This window comes from Gadus chalcogrammus, chromosome 23 (genome assembly GCF_026213295.1).
Source record: "Gadus chalcogrammus isolate NIFS_2021 chromosome 23, NIFS_Gcha_1.0, whole genome shotgun sequence".
Taxonomy (NCBI): domain Eukaryota; kingdom Metazoa; phylum Chordata; class Actinopteri; order Gadiformes; family Gadidae; genus Gadus; species Gadus chalcogrammus.
Window position 1 is genome coordinate 15,481,860 of NC_079434.1, and position 22,171 is coordinate 15,504,030.

Genomic DNA, 22,171 nt, shown 5'->3' on the forward strand with positions numbered 1-22,171 from the left:
GAACCGCAAGGTTTCACGCACTCCGGGACTTCAGCGCAGAATAATATGAGGAATCATCTGAAGTGGGATGAGGCTCTGTGAATCTGGGGAACCGGTGTGTGCTGCCTATTCTTCTTCAGCACACACACGCACACGAACACAAACACGAACAAGAACACACACACACACACACACTCTGTGACACAGTATCTGGAACTCCAAAAGTCACAGACACTTCTACTGACCGGGAGGAAAAGCTTTCAGGAGTGGGGGTTCGATTATGCCTGAGGAACACCAGTAACCAGCATTGAAGGTACCCTGTTGTGTGATCCTACAAAAAATAAACCATAATAAATAAATAAATCAACACTGTGTACACAGCCCCACTCTTCACGACTCCTTGACACAAAGTCAAGAACTCGGGTCCCCGAGATATGATATGGACAGGACCCCCTCCCCCTTGCACACCAATCAGCAGAGAGCCTCTTAATGCATAAGGGAGTGTGGTTATCCAGCGCTAACAGCTTTGGCATCCATTCATACGTTTCATTAGCGGCTGGTCTGTGTCTACGTAGCTCGTGGCGTTAGCGGCTGTTGTGCCAAGCTACATTGATCAGAGCATGATGCCAAGCACAGTGCAAATGATCTGGAACATGTTTGTGTGTGTTTGTGTTAGTGAGTGGGTGGTTTTTGAGTCAGTGTGTGTGTCTAAGTGTATGTGTGTGTGTATGGGTCCGTTAATGTGTATGGTACTGGGATTTTGTGGGCTTGGGAAACAGACTAACATACAGACGTCTACTGTACCCGGGTAAGGATATAACATTAAAATAACACAGTATGTCAGAGGAAAAGAGGACTATACCGACGTTTCCTGTTTTGCACTACAGGACAAGACACCCAGTCCTACAGTCAGTTTTGCTGACGGATGAAAAACTGCGAGTTTGGAGGCTTTTTCCGTAGCCTGCTGTCAGACGATAGTGAATGATCACGGCCGAGTAATCACATTTACATGAGCTCCTTCGATTAGCTAATAATTAACATTGCACATTTTTAACAATACGTATTTCCACTTCATTTCTAGCTGATGTTGACTAACTATTTGGAAAATATTTAATGGCAGACTATTGGCACTTGGCAATGATTTTGAAAATAATAATGATTGCGGACTAAAGCGTTTAGAATTTCTGTTTAAATCAGCCACTGGTGTACTGCTTGCTCGTTATGTATGCGTTTGTGTGTGTGTGTGTGTGTGTGTGTGTGTGTGTGTGTGTGTGTGTGTGTGTGTGTGTGTGTGTGTGTGTGTGTGTGTGTGTGTGTGTGTGTGTGTGTGTGTTTAAATTGCCTTGTCTTCTTCTGACAGGTTGCAATTGGTGGTGTTCGTGACCTTCCTCTCATGGTATAGGGTTGCATTAGCCTGGGAAGAAGACAAATCTGCAAACTTAAGTTTGATTTGCTTTGGCAGGTGGTCTGGCCTCCGTCCCGTTCAGAAAGAGTTCCAGCAGATCTAACCCGGGTTGGGCCAATCGTCACAACTGCTAATTTAATATGGAGCGGGCTAGAATAACTAAATAGCAGCCAGAAATGTGGAAGGGTCCGTTGAATCGCGACAGTTTTAAAAACAAACTGAACAGTCTATTTTCTCTAAAAAGAACAACTGCACATAAAGTGTTTGTGTGTTTGCCGTACTTTCAGCAGGCTTTGGTAAAAGTTTAATCACAGCTCATTACTATGTCACATGTTTTGTCGCTCTGATTGGTTGTAATTCTTTCCAATTGCTCCCAGAGGCATTATTGCTCAGTGCCAGCTGTTGATGTCAAAAAGCACAATAAACGGAGAGGTTTGAGACTAATAGTCGTTAGCGAATGAATCTGCCGACGTCAGGTGTGCTTCACAGCACATGGAAGCCATACGGAGGTGGGAAGTGGTAACGTTAGAGTCAATGGCTGTACCTGGGATGTCTTCCCACATCTCCAGTCTAACTAAAGACACGAACGGAAAGGAAACACAGAGGAAACACCCGTTCAAAGAGCTGTTCAGTAGAGTGCTAATGTGCCATAAAGAAAATCACAGATGTTGATACTGAACACCATAAAGTACTAATTCGTCACCCTACACATTCACACACACACACACACACACACACACACACACACACACACACACACACACACACACACACACACACACACACACACACACACACACACACACACACACACACACACACACACACCGTTTATGACCAACATATACATGTAGACACACAAAGTTTGTGTCAGACACAACAACACACACACACACACACAGTTTATGACAAAAACACACACAGACACACACACACACACACACAATGTGTCTAACCCACACGCACATCGATTTCGACCCGAGACGATAACGGATCAACCGACAACGCAAACACGCACACAAGCATCCACCCAACCATCCATCGATCAACCCCCCCGGACCCCACCTACCTGTGGCCAGGTAGATGATGTGGAAGAGCTGGTCCTTGCCCTGGACCACGTCCACGGCCACGTGGGTGAAGCGCACGTTGTCCTCCATGAAGTAGGGCACGGGCACCACGGGCTGCACCACCTCGTGCATCAGCAGGAACTTCTGGGCGTCCTGCAGGTTGCGCTCCGTCAGGTTGACGTAGGAGCCGTAGTCGATGGTGCCACACTGGACGGGGACACACGGAGACAAAGGGGATAATGAGGATGCTTTGTTCCGGAAGGGCTGGAGCGGGGACGCAGGGCTGCTGTGGTACTGATCTCCGGTCCAGCGGTCGGGAAAATTTGAAACTGAAAGGGACAGAGTAAGGAAAATCTAAAACTGAAAGGGGCGTACTTACAACTCTTAACCTGTTTCTTTACAGAGATTCTCTAGAAATCCCCTTCTAGCCCTCAGAGGGGGATTTTATTACGTTAACATTTAAATTTGGAGCCTTTAGCAGACACTTTTTACACAAAGCGACATACGATAAGTACATTTTTATTAAGTGTATTTCTACGGTGGACAGTCTCTGCACAGTGTTGATTTGAAACCCTTCCAAACGCTTCGTTACAGTTTGAAACCGCTGGCAGGCTTTGTGTTTGCTGCTGACAGATCCTTGCCTCCGGTGACCTGATTGGTCGAAAACAAACATCAAGCCAAAGAAAGTGAAAGGCCTTATTCACCAAGAGTTGAACCTGTCTGCCATCAGACTTTAGATATTCATCTGAAGTCTGATTTGTGAACCTACTGCGGTTTAATGTTAAACCAAATGATGTTGTTAATATTGATAGCAACAGAGGGCGAGAAAGCTGGAGAAAGAAAGGGAATGATTAAAAGAAAATGATCACCCCCCTTTCATTGATTTACAACTCAGCCTCAAGCGTTTTTAATATTGTACAAAGGTTTAGGAAAGACATTAGAGGATTACTTGACAATTCATTCATATACGTGTTTATTGCAAGCCAAGTTTCATTGGCGGCACTCTAAATATTTAGCATTGTATCTCATTTCCTGGCCAATTATCTAAGCATTCTAATCGTATTTCCTTTTAAAAGATTCATTATTCTTACACAAAAAAAAGGATAAGTGTCAAGTTGCCTTATGGCACATTAAACTACGTGGACTACCCTTGAGTTTGTGCGTCTGGTTTGAAGATAAAACAGTTTTGCAAGTTGCATTGTGTATCCGGAATTTGTGATAATGCATTAGAATTTTAATTATCACATGGTTTTGTGACCTTACTATCAAATAAATATTTTTTTTGCAAGTTATCAAGTTAATTCCTATTCTGATAATTCATCACAGTGTGTTAGTCATAAAATTGACTTTAACAATGGATTCTAAAATGCTAAAAAGTGGCATTTAAAATAGACCTCTCACTTTGATTTTTACACAGAATCCGTGAGCAATTAATGTTATCGCGCACAACTGGGAAGTCTTCCTTTGCGGCAAATATAATTTTGTAGGCAGGCCGCTATCTAATTGCAACACTAATTGCCATAAATTGCGAGTAGAATGCGAATGATTATGCCAGAGTAGATTCCTCAACCTTGATTTATGCCTATTAAAATTAATTAGAGCTGGTTCATTTACTTTTTATAGTCAGGTACATCTGTGAATACAACATGATTACAAACCTGTTTCGGATCCACCAAGTCCCAAAAAGAGAGGAAAATGAGTGAGGAGGTATGAATAAACACGTTCAGAAATCAGTTTAATTCCAGGCCTATCAAATATTTAGCTTTAATCTCTTTGGCGAGTATAAAAAAAAAGGCTGTAGGCTTACATAATTTCAAAGACAATCTCCCCAGAAGCGTAGATTGTATCGCAAGAAAAATGAGCTTTAGTTTAGACTGTCAACAGAGAGGAAGGGCTACGGATGCGCCCTCTTCTCCCAAGGTGAATTAGATGCCTCTTTTCATCACCACTGTGAGGGATAAAGTGATAAACATCCCCTGTCACCTCTTTCGCCCTCCCACTCTCTCTATATATCCCTCTTTCTATATCTATCTCCCTCTCTCACTCTATCAATTGTCGAGCAACTCCAAAGGGTATATGAGCTAGACTAATAAAGTTCAGGTGCATGTCTCTGTGAAGAAATAGATCTTGACACCAAGGTGTCCGTAGGGATTTGTAGTTTTCTAGAACTAATCCACACCGCATTAGGTTCACAAATGAATTGATGAAAAAAAAAAAAAAGCATATAAACAAGTAAGGATTTGAAACAGCAATGGAAAAGATTCAGGTTTTCACCTGGACCAAGCAGATTGCCAAAAGCCAACTTATTTACCTTTTGATAAGACGTAATTATGCATTGCATTATGGATTGAAATTAGTATAATTCATTTTAAAAACAGAATCGTAAACAGATGCCCTTGCCTCAATTTGTCAAATAGCGGCAATCAATAATTTACCCATTCCAAAAACGAAGCGCTCTTCTGATGTGCAGACTCTGGCTGACTTCTTCTGATCATTTGCTTAACGCGAACATCTCCCAGACATAACAACTAGTAGCGGCGTGTTTTAATGGCTTATTACGATGAGACATTTTTCCTCAGATTGACTTTGCGATTCCACAGCAGGCAGCCACCAGTGAAACGGTTATGGTGATGGTTATTGTGCATGCGTGCGTGTAATGGCGTTACTGCGTCGCCGAGCGCGTATCCCCCTTCGCCGTGGCGTCAGCGCGACAGGGTGACAGGGCTACGGTCGAGGTGGTTCTTGGGGGAGGGGGGAGGGGTGTTTGGTTGGTTTGATCCGTGAATGGATGAATGTACCGGTGATGGATGTGTGATTTGGGCTGTTGTCAACATGAGGGGTACAGACTTGAATATTGGCCCCGGGAGTGGAGTTGAGCACACTGAGACCACCGCCCCCTGCCCCCCCCCTCTCTAATTACCAACACTTTTGCGGTTTGTCAGGCTGATGCTCTCTGTCCTTTGGACACTGCGGGTAGTAGTTACCACCCCACACTCCCACACCAAAAATATATTTTTTCTTTGAAATTGTCTTTTTATCCCGACGGCCATCCAAGGTGGTTATGAGCATCACATTTGGCGACCACAGGACTGAATCCTGCCTCCCTCCACGCTCGCCTGCTGTTTTCGTCTATATTCTCATAATGTCAGACTAAATAATTAAAAAGGCTGCAGGGTATATGGAGCACCCACTCTATATGTATTTGCAGGAAGCTACTTTCGCATTAATCTAAAATACAAGAGCGCACCGAAAGTGGAATTGTGAAAATATTTCATTGCACTTTTTGTAGTTTTTTTTGGATACATGTTTGCCTGTTAAATACTTTTCATAAAAAAAATATAGCGCAGGTTCATCCCTCTTAAACCAAGGAGTACGGTATATTGCTAAGGAAGACTCATATTGTTAGCAGAGCCTTTGCGCTAGATTTACCCTCATCAGCACTGGCTTCAGTGTTTAGGGAGAGCTACGCGTTTGACAGAAAACCTTTACACCATGGCATGAGCTGTTGATGTGCCACAAAGATGATTCAGAACCTGAGGGAAACCCAACTCGAATCGATCGGAAGAGTTCAAATGAACGGCCAGATTATCTCTTGGGAGACCAGACAGACAGGGAGTTAAGCTAATCAATGTGCCAGGAGCACTGATGGAGGAGAACACAGGCATGAATGCCCTAACCTGACACAAATCTATAGTGCTGTTGTCAACTGTTGTATCGGGTGTTGCTGCATGTTGTCTTAAATCTGTATTAGCCCGCAGGCCTGCGTGTGTGTGCGCGTGTGTGTGTGGGAGCTTACGTGAGAATGCTTCTGTTTGTGTTTGTCTGTGTGTGTGTGTGTGTGTGTGTGTGCGTGTGTGTTTGTTTGTTTGTCTGTGTGTGTGCGAGTGTGTGTGAGTGTTTGTCTGTGTGTGCGTGTCCGTGTGTGTGGATGCCTATGTGAGCATGTTTGTTTTTGTCTGTGTGTGTGTGTGTGTGTGTGTGTGTGTGTGTGTGCGTGTGCGTGTGCGTGTTCGTGCATGTGCATGTGTCTGTGTGTCCGGGCTGAGGGCGTGCCTAAGAGCGTGCACGTTCTCACGCTCGTGTGTAGGGATGTTTGCGGGCAGGCCATACATCTTGTCCACATAAATCTAATCTCCTGACATTGACAAATGCTTGATGAAGAAGATGTTACCAAACAGCCCTGATATAGGGTGCCTCAGCCCAGCAGTGGGGAGAGGGAGTCCTGCCCACTGCTAGTCGAGAAGGGAGAGATTGGGTTTCACCAAGCGAATATATCCAGCTTTCATCCCTGTGGAACACGGGCCCCGTGAAAGCCGTGGATAGACATGAATCCCACCGGGGCGCACCTGCAATATGCTGAACTGGGCAGATCTGTGGTCAGCTCTCACCTGATAGAGGAAATTGGTTTTCGTGCAGGTAAGTGATTTTCACCCAACTGGAAGTGATGTGCTGACAGAGTCGATGCGTGGTGTGTGTGTGTGTGTGTGTGTGTGTGTGTGTGTGTGTGTGTGTGTGTGTGTGTGTGTGTGTGTGTGTGTGTGTGTGTGTGTGTGTGTGTGTGTGTGTGTGTGTGTGTGTGTGTGTGTGTGTGTGTGTGTGTAGGTGTGTGTATGAGAATGAGCCAGAATGTTTGTGTGTGTGTGTGTTTGTAAGTGTATGATTGAGTAGATGGCAAATGTGTGTGTGTCAGTTGTTGTGTGTATTTGTATCTGAGAATGAGTGTGTGGGTCACAAGGGAAAAAAACAATGGCGGGCAGGTGTTTGCGTAAAATAAGACAGCTAATATTTCTACTTGACAATTTCTGCCTGTTCTAATAGATAACATTAACTGGATGTGTGTGTGTGTGTGTGTGAGAGAGAAGTTGTGTCAGTGTGTGTGTGTCTGATTGTGTGTGTGTGTTTGATTGTGTGTCTGTGATTGTACTTGTGTGTGAGTATGTGTCTGTGATTGTGTGATTGCCATTGTGTGAGTATGTGTCTGTGATTGTGTGATTGCCATTGTGTGATTGTGCGTGTGTGTGTGTGTGTGTGTGTGTGTGTGTGTGTGTGTGGCTGACGTACCAGAGGAGCTAATGGCCACACGACCCGGAGAGAGCGTGACGGGGAGGGTACACGTGTGAAGGCAGCACACGCGTCGCATCCCATGGCAAGGCTTCACCTCTGGGGAAATTCAATCTCGCTCCCAGCGACATGGATTAGCCATGCTGTGGCTATCTCCTGAAAGCAAGCCAGCAACCAAACGGAGAGCCAGCACTTTTGAGTAATACCCGGATCCCCTACGAGTCATCAGTATAGAGAGGGGAAAGCCGGCACCAGCCTAGAGCATTGGCTGGCCGGGAGATTCTCAGTAATCTTTCCCTGGACCAGCCCCCCTGGGGAGTTTAAAAGGGGGAAGAGATAGAAGTGGAAAGTAATCAAACACAAAATTAATTTGCCTGTCCCACAGACGCAGGGCTTTAAGGGTCTGTTTGAGCTTTGCTTTCTTGTTGCCTGCTGCTGCTCTGAAGGAATTTCATGTACCACAGTGTCTGTGGATGGCACAGAGGGTAGTAGAGAGGGCTGATTGAAGGAGAAGAGATAGAAGAGTTTGTTTTCATGTTCTCAGGGGAAAGCTCATCTGTAAATGCATACAATTCTCTTCATGGATGGGCAGACCCATGCACACAAATGAGCACTCACACAGACACACACACACCACGGCACCCAAAGATGTTTTTGTGCGGTCTGGCAATCGTTAACGCATTGTGTCAGACACCTCGCTTCTGCAAGATTGACAAACCGTCGAACCAAAACTCAATCTGCAGCCTTATTACACGCCGAGTGAAACCGTTTTTTTTTATTTTTGTATTGGTGTGTTCTGGTTTACCTGGAAGTCTGGATTGGGGTTGGGGAAGGGCAGCCAGGCCGACCGGGAGTTCTCCTGGAACTTGAAGGGGCCGCTGAAGACCTGCGTGACGGCGCTGAGATTGAAGGCGCACACCGCGGAGGCAGCGATGCTGTTCCTGAGCGGCAGCAACACAGAGAACAGAGGGAAGGGTGGGGGGGGGGGGGGGGGGAGAGAAGGGGAGCGTAAGACGAGAGGAGGAATGAATAGGAGCCGGTATGATGGATGAGGAGTCGCAATGGCTTTGTTCAGTGGCAAAAAGTTGGAGGAAGAAGTAGACAAAAAAAAAAAACCTTCCTCTGTGACAAAAAAAAGAATGGCGGTAAATGAGTGCATTTCCTTTTATTCATTTATAGCGTGGCGGCGTGGTGCGGCCCCACCACCGCCCGACCGCTCGCATTGTTCCACGGTTAGAATGATGGATCCTTCTAGCAACAAAAGAGCGCCCACCGACGCCACAACGTGAGTGATGGTCGTTACTGAAGTATAAATTTAACAATGGGACGCAATTAGGCTCCATTCAACCCCCCCTCCCGGCCCTCCCCCTACCTCCCCCTACCTCCCCCCCCTAAACCCGCATGCCTCGCCGCCCGCCTGACTGACTGTATGGATCGGTGGCGCTGAAATACAGCTTTGACTTTTTCGCCCCGCAACATCACTTTTCGTACAAGGCGTCGTCTGCTCCCATCAACTTGAGAAGCACGCAACGAGAGCATTAGCTCTCATCTCGAACGGCGCGACTTGGCCAGGGTGAATTATAATCCGGCGCAGCTGTTCATTAAACATGGTGCCCGCGGGGAGAAATGTTTCCAATACCATTTAAAAGACTTCTGTTTGAGCTATGTGAAGGCACCGGCCATAAATAGGAGATTACTCAGCTTTTTACTCCATCTCCAAACGTGTGTGTGCTTGCCAGGATGTGGATGTGGGTGTGTGTGTTTGGCTTTGTTTGTGTACATTAGTTGCACAAATGTGTGTGCCATAACAAATACTGCACAGTTTCAATCATTCTATATTTGCGTCGGTGTGTGTGTGTGTGTGAGTGAGTGTTTTTCTGTGTAGGCACCACTAGAAACATTGTATTATGACTAACGGCAAAAGGCACACATGTTTGGGTGGAAGTGCAGGGGAAAGGGGCACAAATCCATTTAGCTGCAACACTTGACAGGAAAGCTTTATTTGATTACCGTGGATTGAAACCCATCATAGGGTGAATTTTCCATGATTGATTTAATTCCACAACTAGTCTTTCTATTAAGGGACATGGGATATTTTGCAAAAAACAGCCAAAGAAGCATTGCACAGATAGCTATATCGAAACTAATCCAGTACCACATCTAACCTGTAACATTTCATCGAATCACATGTATCATTTATTCTAATGTAATCTAAATCGAATTAGATATGCAATGTGTAAAAAGCATATCATCAAATCCGAGCCAATCCAATTTCATCTAACATCTTATCCATATGTAATCAAACACATACATTTATATAATCCTAGATTAATCCAGCATCTAATCCAGTATGTAATCAAACACATCATCTAATATAATCCTAGCTGAATCGAACATTGTATCCATATCTAATGAGACACGTCATGTTATATAATCCAAGATGAATCCATCATCTAATCCAATATGCAATCAAACTCGTTGTGTTAAATAATCTTATTTGAATCCAACATCTAATCCAACAGGCAATCAAACACATCATCACCATCTATCAAACATGTCCTCTCATGTCACCTGAAACCCCAAAAAAACCCAAGAAACCCCATTGGAGCCGTCCCCAAACCGAACCACCTAGCCAAGCAAACAACGCTTAGGAAAAGGAAAGGAAGTCGAGTCTCCTCGAGAGTAATGGTGGGTCACCAATGTCACCATCATGATTCCTTTCTATATCTTATACAGACAGGGCACGCCACGCCTCTCTGAACAGAGCCGTTAGTGTGAGGTGTCTTGCTCAGGGACACCTCGACACCCGGGGGGATCGAACCGGCAACCTTCCGGTCGCCAGCCGACCCGCTCCACCTGCCGAGCCACTGCCTCCACTCGAGTCTCCACTCACACGTTGGTGGTGAAGATGCCGTAGAGCAGCTCCATCTCGGGCAGGTAGAAGGTGCCCTGCAGCTCGTTGTAGTTGAAGGGGATCTCCCCGGGCCGGGAGCAGTTGAGCCGCGCCTTCATGAAGGTGGTCCAGGTGTCCTCAAGCAGGAAGCGGCCCCCGATGTCGTTCTTGCAGACGCGGCCGGCGCGCGAGAACACCGTGCGCCCGCAGTCGTGCTCCACCGCGTTCTCCCGGAAGAAGAAGTAGGTGAAGTTGCCGATGTCGTAGGACGATACGAAGTTGGGCTCTGGGTTCGGCGGGGGGAGGGACGACACAGGAAGTCAGGGCGAGAAACTTTTTGATGCGTAAAGTCCTTGATCACAGTGAGGGTGTCAGAAGGCTTCCCACAGTGAGTCCCTAAGCTCTGCTACACAGTGTGTCCCAACCTTTTGTGTCTTATTACGGAGAACCCCACCACCCACACAGCCCCATGAGCACGGTAGAAGCACCCCCTTTATCGACACCAAACTACTCTTCTTTTGGACTCATATTATCACTACCGCCCATAATATAACCGCTATATGTAACTACTTGAGCATCGTTTTTATGTTGTAGTGGCCTAGAGGTGTTTAAAAATGAAGAAGCTCATGTGTGCTTCTATTTCTTCACTGTAATGAACAGCAATAATACAATATAAACTATATATAATGTTATTTCTTCTTAATACGGATATGGATATTGTTGCATATTGCATATTGTCTTAACAAGTACCCCCTGGATCCTGCTCACGAACATGAGCATGCTAGGCCTACGCCGATGTGGAATAACTAGTTTAACAGACAAACAATATCCAACGGAAGACTCCTCGACAAGGAACCCAGAATAGGGGTCTCTTCTTCCCGGGAGGGCTATAGGGAGCAAGAGACCCAGAGCTGAGGAGAAATATGACGCTCGCACAAAACAAAGCCGGTTCTGGCGGGGGCCAGTGGGTAGAGACAGGGTCGGTATAGAGAAAAAGTAAAGGGGCCAGGAGGTAGATCCATTAAAAAGGGACAAATACAGACGTAGAAGGAACACAAAATGGAGACACAGGGTTACAGGGCAATGCACACAGGAGAGGCGAGAGAGAGAGCTTTATACAAGGGGAAGGGAGAGTGGAGAAAGCAGGGAGGTAGGGGAAGAGAAACACAAACAGAGGCAAGGGTGAAAGAAAGAGAGAGGGGGAAAGAGCGAGAGGAGGCTGTGTGAGAGCGGGACTCTTTGCCATGACGGATTGACTCGGCGCGTTTGTGTTTGCGCGTGGGGTCCACACATCAGCAGGTGATCCAGATTAATAGCTCTGGGGCACGTTATTAATGATGTTATGCCGTAATAAGAAAAGCCATTTTTCATCGGCCGAACCTTAAAGGTGTGGATGAGGAATGGCCGATACAGAGGTACTGTAATAGCCCGCACACTTTGGTGGGAACAGGCCCAACCTCCCCCTGTGCTGCCAATGCGACGTTGTTCATCTTTATGTATGACATTATTGGATCCAAACTGCTCACTTTATTTCACCTGGCAGCGATTTAATTCACTTTTAAGTGAACAAGGTTTTTTTTTTTGCGGCCACCCCCTCCCTCACTCTATGTTCATTCAACCTTTCTTCACCCGTTGCGTTTTTTGGACGACAGCAGAGGGGAGGGCAAGAGTGGGAAAAATCTATCTGTCATAGAGATTCATTATTGAAACCCCTTTCTCTCAGAGGTTACTGCTAAACAATGCATGCAGCACTTTTCCGTGTAATCGTTTTTCTATTTAGCTTAAATGTGAATAACACAAGAACCGAATCGTTCACTGACAAGATGGCTTCGGACAGAATCAATTTGTAGACCGGACGGACTAAATAGCCTCAAAATCTTTATTCTTGATATACTTGGAGGGGACAGTACTTGAACTATGGCTAGGCTTCTGATTTTTCCCATCATTAAAATATTGTTTTTGTGCATCATAATGTTTGGCTTTGGAGATGCTATTATGGACAGGGAATAATTTGATTAACATTTTAATGAAACGTGTCAATTTAATTTGACAGTAATGTGAAATTTGCTCCATGGTCGTTTTTCCCCATTACCCTTGCCTTGTCTTTAATAAATCTGCTGATTTTGCTGTCTATCAGTGTATAGACTGCATGGTTGAACTGTCTTTGTAATTCAATCTTATTAACTGCTGATATCTGTAAAATGTGTGGGAAAATGATCTCGAAAATTGCTATTGGCAAAGGTAATTCACACGGCCCCCCATCAACGTTCACTCAATTACCTTATGACTTCACTTTATAATTTCCCAAATTACTTTATTACCAACATAATTCAACCTCAATGGTTAAGACCCTCCAATTATTTTTTTTCATTATCAACGGCAGTTAGGAGCGCTAAGCTAGGATGACAGCGCTAAAGGTAGTAACCATTAAACCCTCACACACTAAACACACAGTTTGTCAAAGACATCTTCAATAACGGAGACGAGTAGTGATTAGCAATCACCGCAGAATAATATCAAACGTTCAAATTGTTTGCCAGTGAGTTCGAACTCCGCTAAAAATCCAGTTGGATAATTACCAGCATGGCAGACAAGATGAACCTCGCTGCAGTACAAAAACAATGATTTTGCCAACTTTTTTTTCAGTAAAACCACTTTGTCCCTAAATGTTCATAGAGATCAGCTGCAGCCATTAGCAACGAGAGGCAATGGGCCACGTACTTATTCTTGGAAACAATTCATGTTTTTCCTAACCACTCATAAGGGTTATTATGTGAAATTATTGCATTTTTCAGCTATTACAGGAAAGTATTTCCTGTCATAGATAGGTTGATGTTTTTGGGGCTTGATGAATGTAGATGGACCTCAGAGGATCAACGGAAAAATACAGATTAATTATACTATCACTAACTTTATGCTGTGTACCGCTACATGAATGGTAATCACTGCATTAATTAAGATGAATGTATGTTGTTTGCTGTACGTCCTGGAACTTAATGTAGGCACTTATTGTATGTTGTTCTTCCGGGCACCTAAAATTAGTACTAGTACGTCTTATCCTAGCTATCTTTGTTGCATACAGGGAATGGGATTGGGTAAACTAGCAATCGTAAGTGCTTGGTGCTTGTTTCTATGAACATCCTTACTGTACCTGCGGCGATACATTGTTGTTTCTCTTTCCTTTGACACATTTTCTAATTTGAAATCAGTTTCGATAAAAGTGTCTGCCAATTGCCCTAAATGTAAATGCAATTGTAAGATGATAATGCTTTGGAATCAAACCAAAACCATGGCTATCGTTGCACAGCAACAACGTGCCTCACGAAACCTAAACCATCCAACGATGGGAAACTACACGGCAGCATCTGTCCCGCCCGTCCAACTGCCTCCATGTATATTAACAACAGCAGCAGCAGCAGTGGCAGCAGCATTACCCTGCTGCAGTCTTCCCCACGGTCTGACCTCAACGCACAGAGAGGGCCAGCAAGCGCAAGACTCTCCCATTCTGGAATCAATAAAATATCACTTCAGCAGACAAACTATTCTGAAAACCACACACTCTAATCTATTCGGTTTTCTGCGTTTTATTTACCGTTGAGCCACTTGGAGTTGTACTGCGCGGTGCGGAGCGGGGGCATGCCCCCCAGGCTGCGGTAGATGGCGGGGTCGCGACCCGAGAAGTCCATGGCGGTGGCGGCGTAGAGCTCGCCGGCGGACGTGATGAGGGCGGTGGAGTTGTGGCGCGGGTTGTAGGGGCAGCGCGCCATGCCGCTGATCTGGTCGTGGATCTCTGTCAGGTTGGTCAGCTGATGGTGGGGGGGGGAAGAGAGAGAGAGAGAGAGAGAGAGAGAGAGAGAGAGGTTTATTCCAGGAATATGCGGACGGCAGAATGAAAGATGATGGATTTACTAGAAAACAAAACAGGCGAATGAGGCTCATGAGATCTTGGAATGCCTTGTTCACATTTTTTTTCCACAGGATATTACTCGGAACAATCAAGTGATGTTATGTTGCACGAGATTGGATTTGAGTCTTTCAGTAAATATATTTCAGAATATATTCCGGTAAATTGGAGGGAAATGAGGATGTGAATGTCAGTTGAAAAGCAGGTTTTTCTCCCAATGCCTCCATGTTATTATCATTAACTGAATGCGGTGAGAATATGGGACAGACGTGGCAAGGGACAATATTTCAATGGAAGCCATGCAAGTGCTGCTGTATGGAAATAGAAGTTGCATTACAAAATATAAATTGCCTACTAACACACACACAAACACACACACACACACAAACACACACACACACACACCCACACACACACACACACACATTCAATCAAAGGCCATATTTAGCATTGTTCGCAACATAAACAAAACTATAAGGATGAAGCATATTTTTCCAACTAAATAACCTACAAAAAAGTGACCATCAGAAACGTTGAAAACTTCCAATATATTGTTGGCTCCACCACTGCGACAGCCTTCACCCATAATGGACATCCATCTGGGTAAACCACTACTTCACCACATCAGTGCAAAATGTCTTCATAAGAGACTTGGGATGCAAGATGCAGTCATGCTCCCAATTCTGCCTTTGTACCAGGAGGCCAAAGAAACAGGATTCTCCCCACATTTAAAAAAACTTTAAAGCAATGAACTACTCCTAACCCTTCTCAGTGCACTCGTTCCTCATAAAAAAAAATCATTCAACTCCAAAAACTCTAAATACCAGAGGAGAGGCCTTGTATACACTTTCAAGATATAATTATCTTTTATGGCACAAAAGAAAAACAGGGCAGGAGAAAGACCAGCACTTATTTATTTGTTCCCTACATTCATAGCTCTACGGTTAATCCGAAAAATGAAAAGTATTTTCTTCAAAGTATGCTCGGAATTGAGATTTCACAATTCATGGAAATACAATGAGAGTAAAACATTTCAGAATGAAGGTTCTAAATAAAAAAATACATAATCTTTCGAATCGTCCGCTTCGCTTTGATCGGCGCAGCGCTCGGGTCATAGGGGTCTCCCGTCTAGACACGCGGGGGCACGGCCATCAGCGTCTAATTCTCCGTCACACTGAATCCCTTATCGACGCGCGACACATTAGCTGGCACTCAATACCAGGTAGACTTCCTTTACGGGATGCCAAGCACCATTCAGAGAGAGCGAGCCGGCGAGAGAGACGGAGTGGAGAGACGGAGACGGAGACAGAGAGTGAGAGACACAGGGGACGGGGGAAAGAACAAAACAGGTGCCTTTTTATAGACCCGTTACTTGGAACAGGAAACGGCCTCGGATCAAGGGTTCCGCTAACTCCCGCCACCTCCGCTCCGACCCCGGCCGCCTGGCACAGAGAGAGTGTTGTCTGGGGCTTCTCATCCCGAGCCCAGCCGGGATGAAAAGGAGCTATTGACGTGTCTTGGGGGGGGGTGTACATCGCGCGCACTGGGAGAGCTGTTTCGAGGGCATTAGGCACAGCAATAACCATAGAAGGAAAAAAAAGACGGACAGAGCGAGAGAGAGAGCGAGAGGAAGGGAAGAGAGACAAGAAGCGATCCAGAGAATACACTGGAATAGCCTGGAGCCGGTCCACGGTGCATATTAAGGATGGAGGCAGGGAGAAGGCCTTCTCTATGTGGGTGCCACAGCAGCTGGGATGGCTGAGAGGGGGGCAGACACTGGAGCTCCTGTACACTCGGGTGGCTGGACGGGGAGAGACGGCTCACACACTGAGCGGGGAGATGCTCAGAGGGACGGCTGCGGCGTTTGTGTCGGAGGAAAACTCTTCAAAAGGAAATAAAGAACCGGAAATGCACGTAGTGCTAAGAGCAATTTCTGTTTGCACTTGCATTACTATTCGTTTGTCATCTAGCAAAGGCTTTGTAAGGTGACTGTATGAGATTATTATCATTATCTATGAGATTATATGGTGTACTCAGTATTATTCCACCTATGAAAATGTTGGATTACACAATAGTCCAAGCAGTTGGGCTGCACATTGTGTCCACATCGTTCCTCGATCTGGCTTATGATCCATCAGACATCACATTCATCATCATCCTCTTCATCATCATCGTCGCCATGATCCTCTCCGACCCAACAACAGCCCCTTCAGCCTCCGCGAAGGACGAACCCGAAAGATCTAAGACTGAGGCAATCCTCGTCCTCATGAACGACAACAGCATCACCATCACCATCATCATCATCACCATCATAACCACCACCCTCTCTGCTCTGGAGAAATCGTCCAAGGAAATAAGAAATGATGAAGCCTGAGGCATGCTAGAGGTAGATGGCTTGTTTGTCAAACTCCACCAATCATGGGCGGGCGCGAGGGTATTGACAGCACAGCCATTTTAATTAAAGCCGTCACCATGCCGACCCAGGTGGTAATCATCAGGAGAAAAGAAAGCGGAGGAGAACAAAGAAAGAAAAAGGAAAAGTAAACCCTTGGCAGCTCTTGAAATAGTTACCATGCGGTGTTGAGATAGCTGATAGAATAACCCTGTCTCTCTCATATAATATTCTCTCTCTCTCTCTCTCTCTCTCTCTCTCTCTCTCTCTCTCTCTCTCTCTCTCTCTCTCTCTCTCTCTCTCAACAGGTGATAGAGAAAGTGTCAGGGAAGTGATCCTAGGTAGGTTCTCTGAGCCAAGTAAGCCCATATATTCACACACCCACACACACGCACGCACGCACACACACACGGATTAACGCCGGCTGTGAGCGATGTAACTACACCAGTGGCGGATAAAACACAGCCATAATAATGTCGTGACATTTAAACCCTCCGCATTCTTTTGCAGCGGTAAACCCTGCCGCTTATGAACAGCCCATGACCTTTGAATGAGACGCCGTCCGAGAGAAAACAACAGCGAACTACGACCTCTGTCAGGCACCCACAGTGGATGAAACAAAATAAAAGTCTAATCTAGGTCCTTGGGTTAGATGGATGGATTGACATTTATGAAACAAATCTGGGTACTTTGTTATGTCTCTTCAGTGGCCGATTGTTGTATGATTTGGTGAAAATAAAAACAAAATAAAACGTAAAATGGAACTTAATCAAAAGCGGAATAAAACGGATTATAACTTAGTGATAGTGAATAAAAACGTCTTCCATCGGAAACTGAAGGGAGTGAATAGCAGGGTTCAAGGCCAGGGCTGGCTGTGGTTGGGTTATGCACCCGAAGTACTGAACCTGCTGAGAGAAATGTGAAGTATTTCAAGATGAATCGATAAGCATTCACATGAACAAAAACATTGTTAACGCCCAGCGCCAAGGTTGGGATTTGGGGGTGGTGGAGAGGTTGGGGGGAGGGCCGATGGCCGATGGGGAGACTGTGGTAAACAAACGCCGGATCTTAGGAAGGACGAAGGAAAGGGCAGCTTTCGGCTCACGGGCCGGATGCTTACCGTTCGGTTGGTGCAGATGGGAGTGAAGGCGTTGGTTCCGCAGGTAAACAACCTGTTGCCGTTCACCAGCAGAACGCGGATGTAGTTCTGGCACTCCTCCTGTTGCACGCACACGCACACACACACACACACACACACACACACACACACACACACACACACACACACACACACAACAATTAAGACGCAGCAGAATTTTTTGTCAGCATACATTATAACACAAACAACACATATAAAGAGATATATGTATAAAGACATTTAGGTAAAGCAGTATTTGATTTTAGCAGACACACAGACACAAACACTAACCTACATATACACGCCAACCCACCCTAAACAAAAAAAAACAACACACACACACACAAACCCCCCCCACACAAACACACACACACACACACGTATACCACTGTTATCAGAACCCACACGAAGCTGAGTTGTTTTTCTGAGCGAGGCGCAGAATTGAAAGAGGAGCTGCTTAAGGGGACAACAGCAGCCGAAGCCACAGGGGGTTCCTTTAAGATGTGGCCAGGCTTGTCCAGAGCCAATCAGGGCTAATACCTGCACTCGTTAGCCCAGTCACATCTGAACCCTGCGGGGAGCCGATAGATCGCATAGCCGCGCGGGGTATAAAAACACCTGCACCACTCTGCTTTGAAGTTTGGGCAACCGCCGTTACCAACGCCTACAGGGAACGAAAGGCGGTATCGAAACACACGGCGAGCGTGTTTCACTCCGAAGGCACTCATGTCCTGGTCCTTTTTATAACCCTGTTGTATACATTAATTATTGAACGCCAGCCCTCTCTAAATTACTGCAAAATCAATGCCTGGCAGCATCTCCCTATAGGCGTGTTTTCTTTTAGGTTTCGATTTAAGAAGGTCTACTGGCAGAGCCATCCCGCGCCCGGGTAAAAAAAAGCTCAGCACAAAACAAAGTGTGAGAGATCGTCATGGCAACTGAGCGATGGGATGATTGATTTCTGGGCACGGGGCGAACAACGGCAGCGGCGGCGCGCCCCGCGGACAGCAGCCTGCCCGTCCGTCCTTCCGTCCGCCCGACCGCAGCCAGCCAGCCGCCGTTGGCCCGCCGCCAGCCAGCGTCGGCGCAGGAGCATTAGCGGGGCGCTAGCTATCGCTGTGAGCGAGTTAGCTGGGCGCTATAAAACACCCCCCGAAGTGGCCCGTGCTGAGTGAAAAGCTGCCTGAGGGGTGTATGGGTGCAGGGGGGTAGCGGGGGCTTGTTAAGATTTAGGATTTAACACCCACTGCTTCACCTCCACCCCCCCCCTCCACCTCCATCGCCTACTGTAAATCATCTGGCTCCACAGCCACTTGGGATGCCTTGAGGGATAGAGGGATACCTCACTCCCTCCTCCTCCAAACACAGCCTCCACAGCTACACCGCTCTCTCTGAAGTCCTCTGCAGTGTGATTTAAGAACGACAAAGGGAACTGCAGCAGAGCTGTGTGAGAGAGTGTGTGTGTGTGTGTGTGTGTGTGTGTGTGTGTGTGTGTGTGTGTGTGTGTGTGTGTGTGTGTGTGTGTGTGTGTGTGTGTGTGTGTGTGTGTGTGTGTGTGTGTGTGTGTGTGTGTGTGTGTGTGTGTGCGTGCGAGTGTGTGTTTCGTTCAAGTTTTATTTCCTCTTCTCCAGATAGAAGTTGACTAGTAAAAAGATTCACCTCCTGCCGCTACTCATGTGTGTACCTGCCTGTGCGTGTGCATGTGTGCGTGTGTGCGTGTGTGTGCGCGTGCGGGTGCGCGAGTACAGCTTGTAACGCGCACCTCTCACTGTATGTCTGCACAGTTTGCACCGTTTCGGCAACTTGTGTGTGTCACCGTGCTGGTGTTTGGGTTTCTCTGCGCCAGTAAAAAGGTCTGCTGCTGGCGGGTAATACAATTCTCCCTCTGCTGTTCGCTTCGACAGTAAATAATGGAAGGTTTAATATTTTCAGAGCTTCCCACTCCCGGAGTTGTTTATGAAAACTTCCTGACAAATCTTCCTTTCCCACAGAGTAATACAGAAGCGGTTACGTGCGACCACAAGAAGAAAAAGACAATCTGCTGAATTTGACTCTCTTTTCTTTCTTTCTACTGCTGGATTAGATGGATCAAGAGAGAAGGAGACGTGTGTATTAAAATGTGAAAATAACACAAAAAATACAAGGTTAGATATCTTTGCTCACGGCGGTCGTAGAATATGCGTAAAATAGCTTATTGCTACGCGCTGAGCGATTCAATAAACTATTCAATGTTGTGACAGCGGCAGTATAAAAGCATTCCAATGCTGTTTTGGTGCGTGAGTGCAAGCGTGTGTGCGTTTGAGTGTGCGTGCTCTGTGTACACTGTGTATACATCACACGAGTGAGTCATTCGAAGAGGGAAATCGAGGAGAAAGAATTGCCAGAGTGCCAGGCCGGAGTTAGATTGCTTGGGACTGTAACTCTGAAACTTTAGATAAACGTTATGTGCTGTGCTAGCCCTGGGCTTTCTATTATGGGTCCCTCTCCAAGCCCAGGAGAATTTTCACAGGAGAATAAATGCAGGCACACACACTCACCCCCCCCCCCCCCCCCCCACACACACACACACATACAAACTTGGCTCTGTGTATGTTTGCAAGTGTGCCTGCGTGTTAATTCAGTTTAGGATTTAGTGTTCAAGTCACCCCCTGATTAAATTATAGACATTAAAAAGGGCAAAGTAAAAAGTAATGCAGACAGCAAGTAGGAAAAGTAAAAAAAACTGTAAAAAATAACACCCCTTCTGTTTGTGTTGACGTTGAACATTTAAATGACTTAGTTATTCAATTACTCCCCCATCCCTCCAGCGCAATCAGGTATTAAATCAGATGAAATGATGACTCTGGAACAAGATTCAAGCCGCCCTAATTTCCCTTGCACTTACAGTTGCCTCCACACGATTCCTCCTAACTTTTAAAAAGCAATCGATTCGTACGGTTGTTAAAGCACCCATTTATCAAGAGCACTAAGGAAATCGCTGATAAAACGAGTGGTGCGCTCCCAGTATATCCACCAAGCACACCCACCACCAAAGCCAAAGCTCCTGCCCCGACCACACGTCCAGACGGGGGATAGCACTCACCTCAGACTTTCCCCGGCTGAAGCAGGCTCCCTTGGTGAACTCATCGCAGTGCCACTCTGCCCCCTGTGGAGAAATGAAAGCGACATTAGGGGAGCCAATAAACCATCGAGGAGAAAAGAGACACATAAAAATACACACGGCAACAGCGACACATTGCATCATGCCTGAAAGGGCTTCGAAAAAAAAAAAAACACACTCAGGGAAAACAAACATAAAAAAACGACAGATTCTCAGCTGGGTGGAAAATGGCCACCTTTATTGGTTTTTGGACACTTTTTGCCAAAATGGTCCACACATCCAACTGATATAGTGAGGGAAGACATTGTAAACAGCTTCAAAAGGACTTGCAACAGTTTGCAGGGCTGCAGTTGTTATTGTGAGGTACATTTCAGTTTAACAATCTGTCTTTTAAATGTTGGCCGTTTAATTTGACATTGGCACGTTGCAGCAAGGTGGAATTGATTAAAAGTGCATAAAAGCGTATGATGTGTTTTGGTTTTAAAGAACAAAATCACAATGTATTTTTATTGTTTTCTGTTGTAATGGCTTGTATTTCAGTATTCAGTTGTCATACTGAAAATATGGACCACAGTAAATAGCTTTTAACGTCTTACATTTTATTATTTTACATTATTTAATGAAGTAAAGGAAAGGATCATGAAAGCCACCCCAAAAAACAAGTCACAGCCAAAAGCCAAATGTCAGGAGACAAATCTGAGAAAAAAAGTCATTTTCATTTACAAGCGAAAAGGAAACCGGGGGACATTATTACAACAGCAAAGAGAGACCGAGAGAAGGATACAACTGCATAAAAACACCATCTTTCTCTTCGTTTTATTTCTCTCTCCTTTCTTATAAATTCTCTGTGCTCCCGAGGGATCGGTGATTAATGAACTTTGTTGTTGTTGCTGTTTTTTACTCTGTGGAGAAAACGTCTAACGGCGGGGATTCGGCGACAGTCACACTCTGGTGGCGTTGCATTAACAGTCATTGTCGCCATGGGAACCGTCAGGCCTGACTCGTGTGTCACAGTTGACTGACGCAAAATAATAACGGGATCGCGCTCAAACTTTGTAATTTCGTCGTAACGCGTGTCACTTTGGGTCAGTTGGCGCCACATGAAGACAAATTCACAAATGGGACACGGTGGAGCTAAGTCACTCTTGGCTCACAGAAATAGGGAGAATAATGTTGAACCTTTATACAGCAGGACATCACAATACAGAGGGTAACTCTGTAGTATAGGTTAG

At 45.6% G+C, this 22,171-nt stretch overlaps 1 protein-coding gene across 2 annotated transcripts in view; it reads right to left on the minus strand.

The window, feature by feature from the left end:
- Positions 1-22,171, minus strand: part of sema5a (sema domain, seven thrombospondin repeats (type 1 and type 1-like), transmembrane domain (TM) and short cytoplasmic domain, (semaphorin) 5A) — a 123,789-nt gene that overhangs the window by 47,711 nt on the left and 53,907 nt on the right. For both annotated transcript variants that reach the window (XM_056584325.1, XM_056584324.1), the window contains exons 5-10: positions 20,922-20,984; positions 17,822-17,920; positions 13,998-14,211; positions 10,406-10,691; positions 8,318-8,453; positions 2,454-2,658 (exon numbers count right to left, since the gene is read on the minus strand). In XM_056584325.1, the coding sequence (XP_056440300.1) occupies positions 2,454-2,658; positions 8,318-8,453; positions 10,406-10,691; positions 13,998-14,211; positions 17,822-17,920; positions 20,922-20,984 (1,003 nt within the window). The remainder of the gene's footprint in view (positions 1-2,453; positions 2,659-8,317; positions 8,454-10,405; positions 10,692-13,997; positions 14,212-17,821; positions 17,921-20,921; positions 20,985-22,171) is intronic.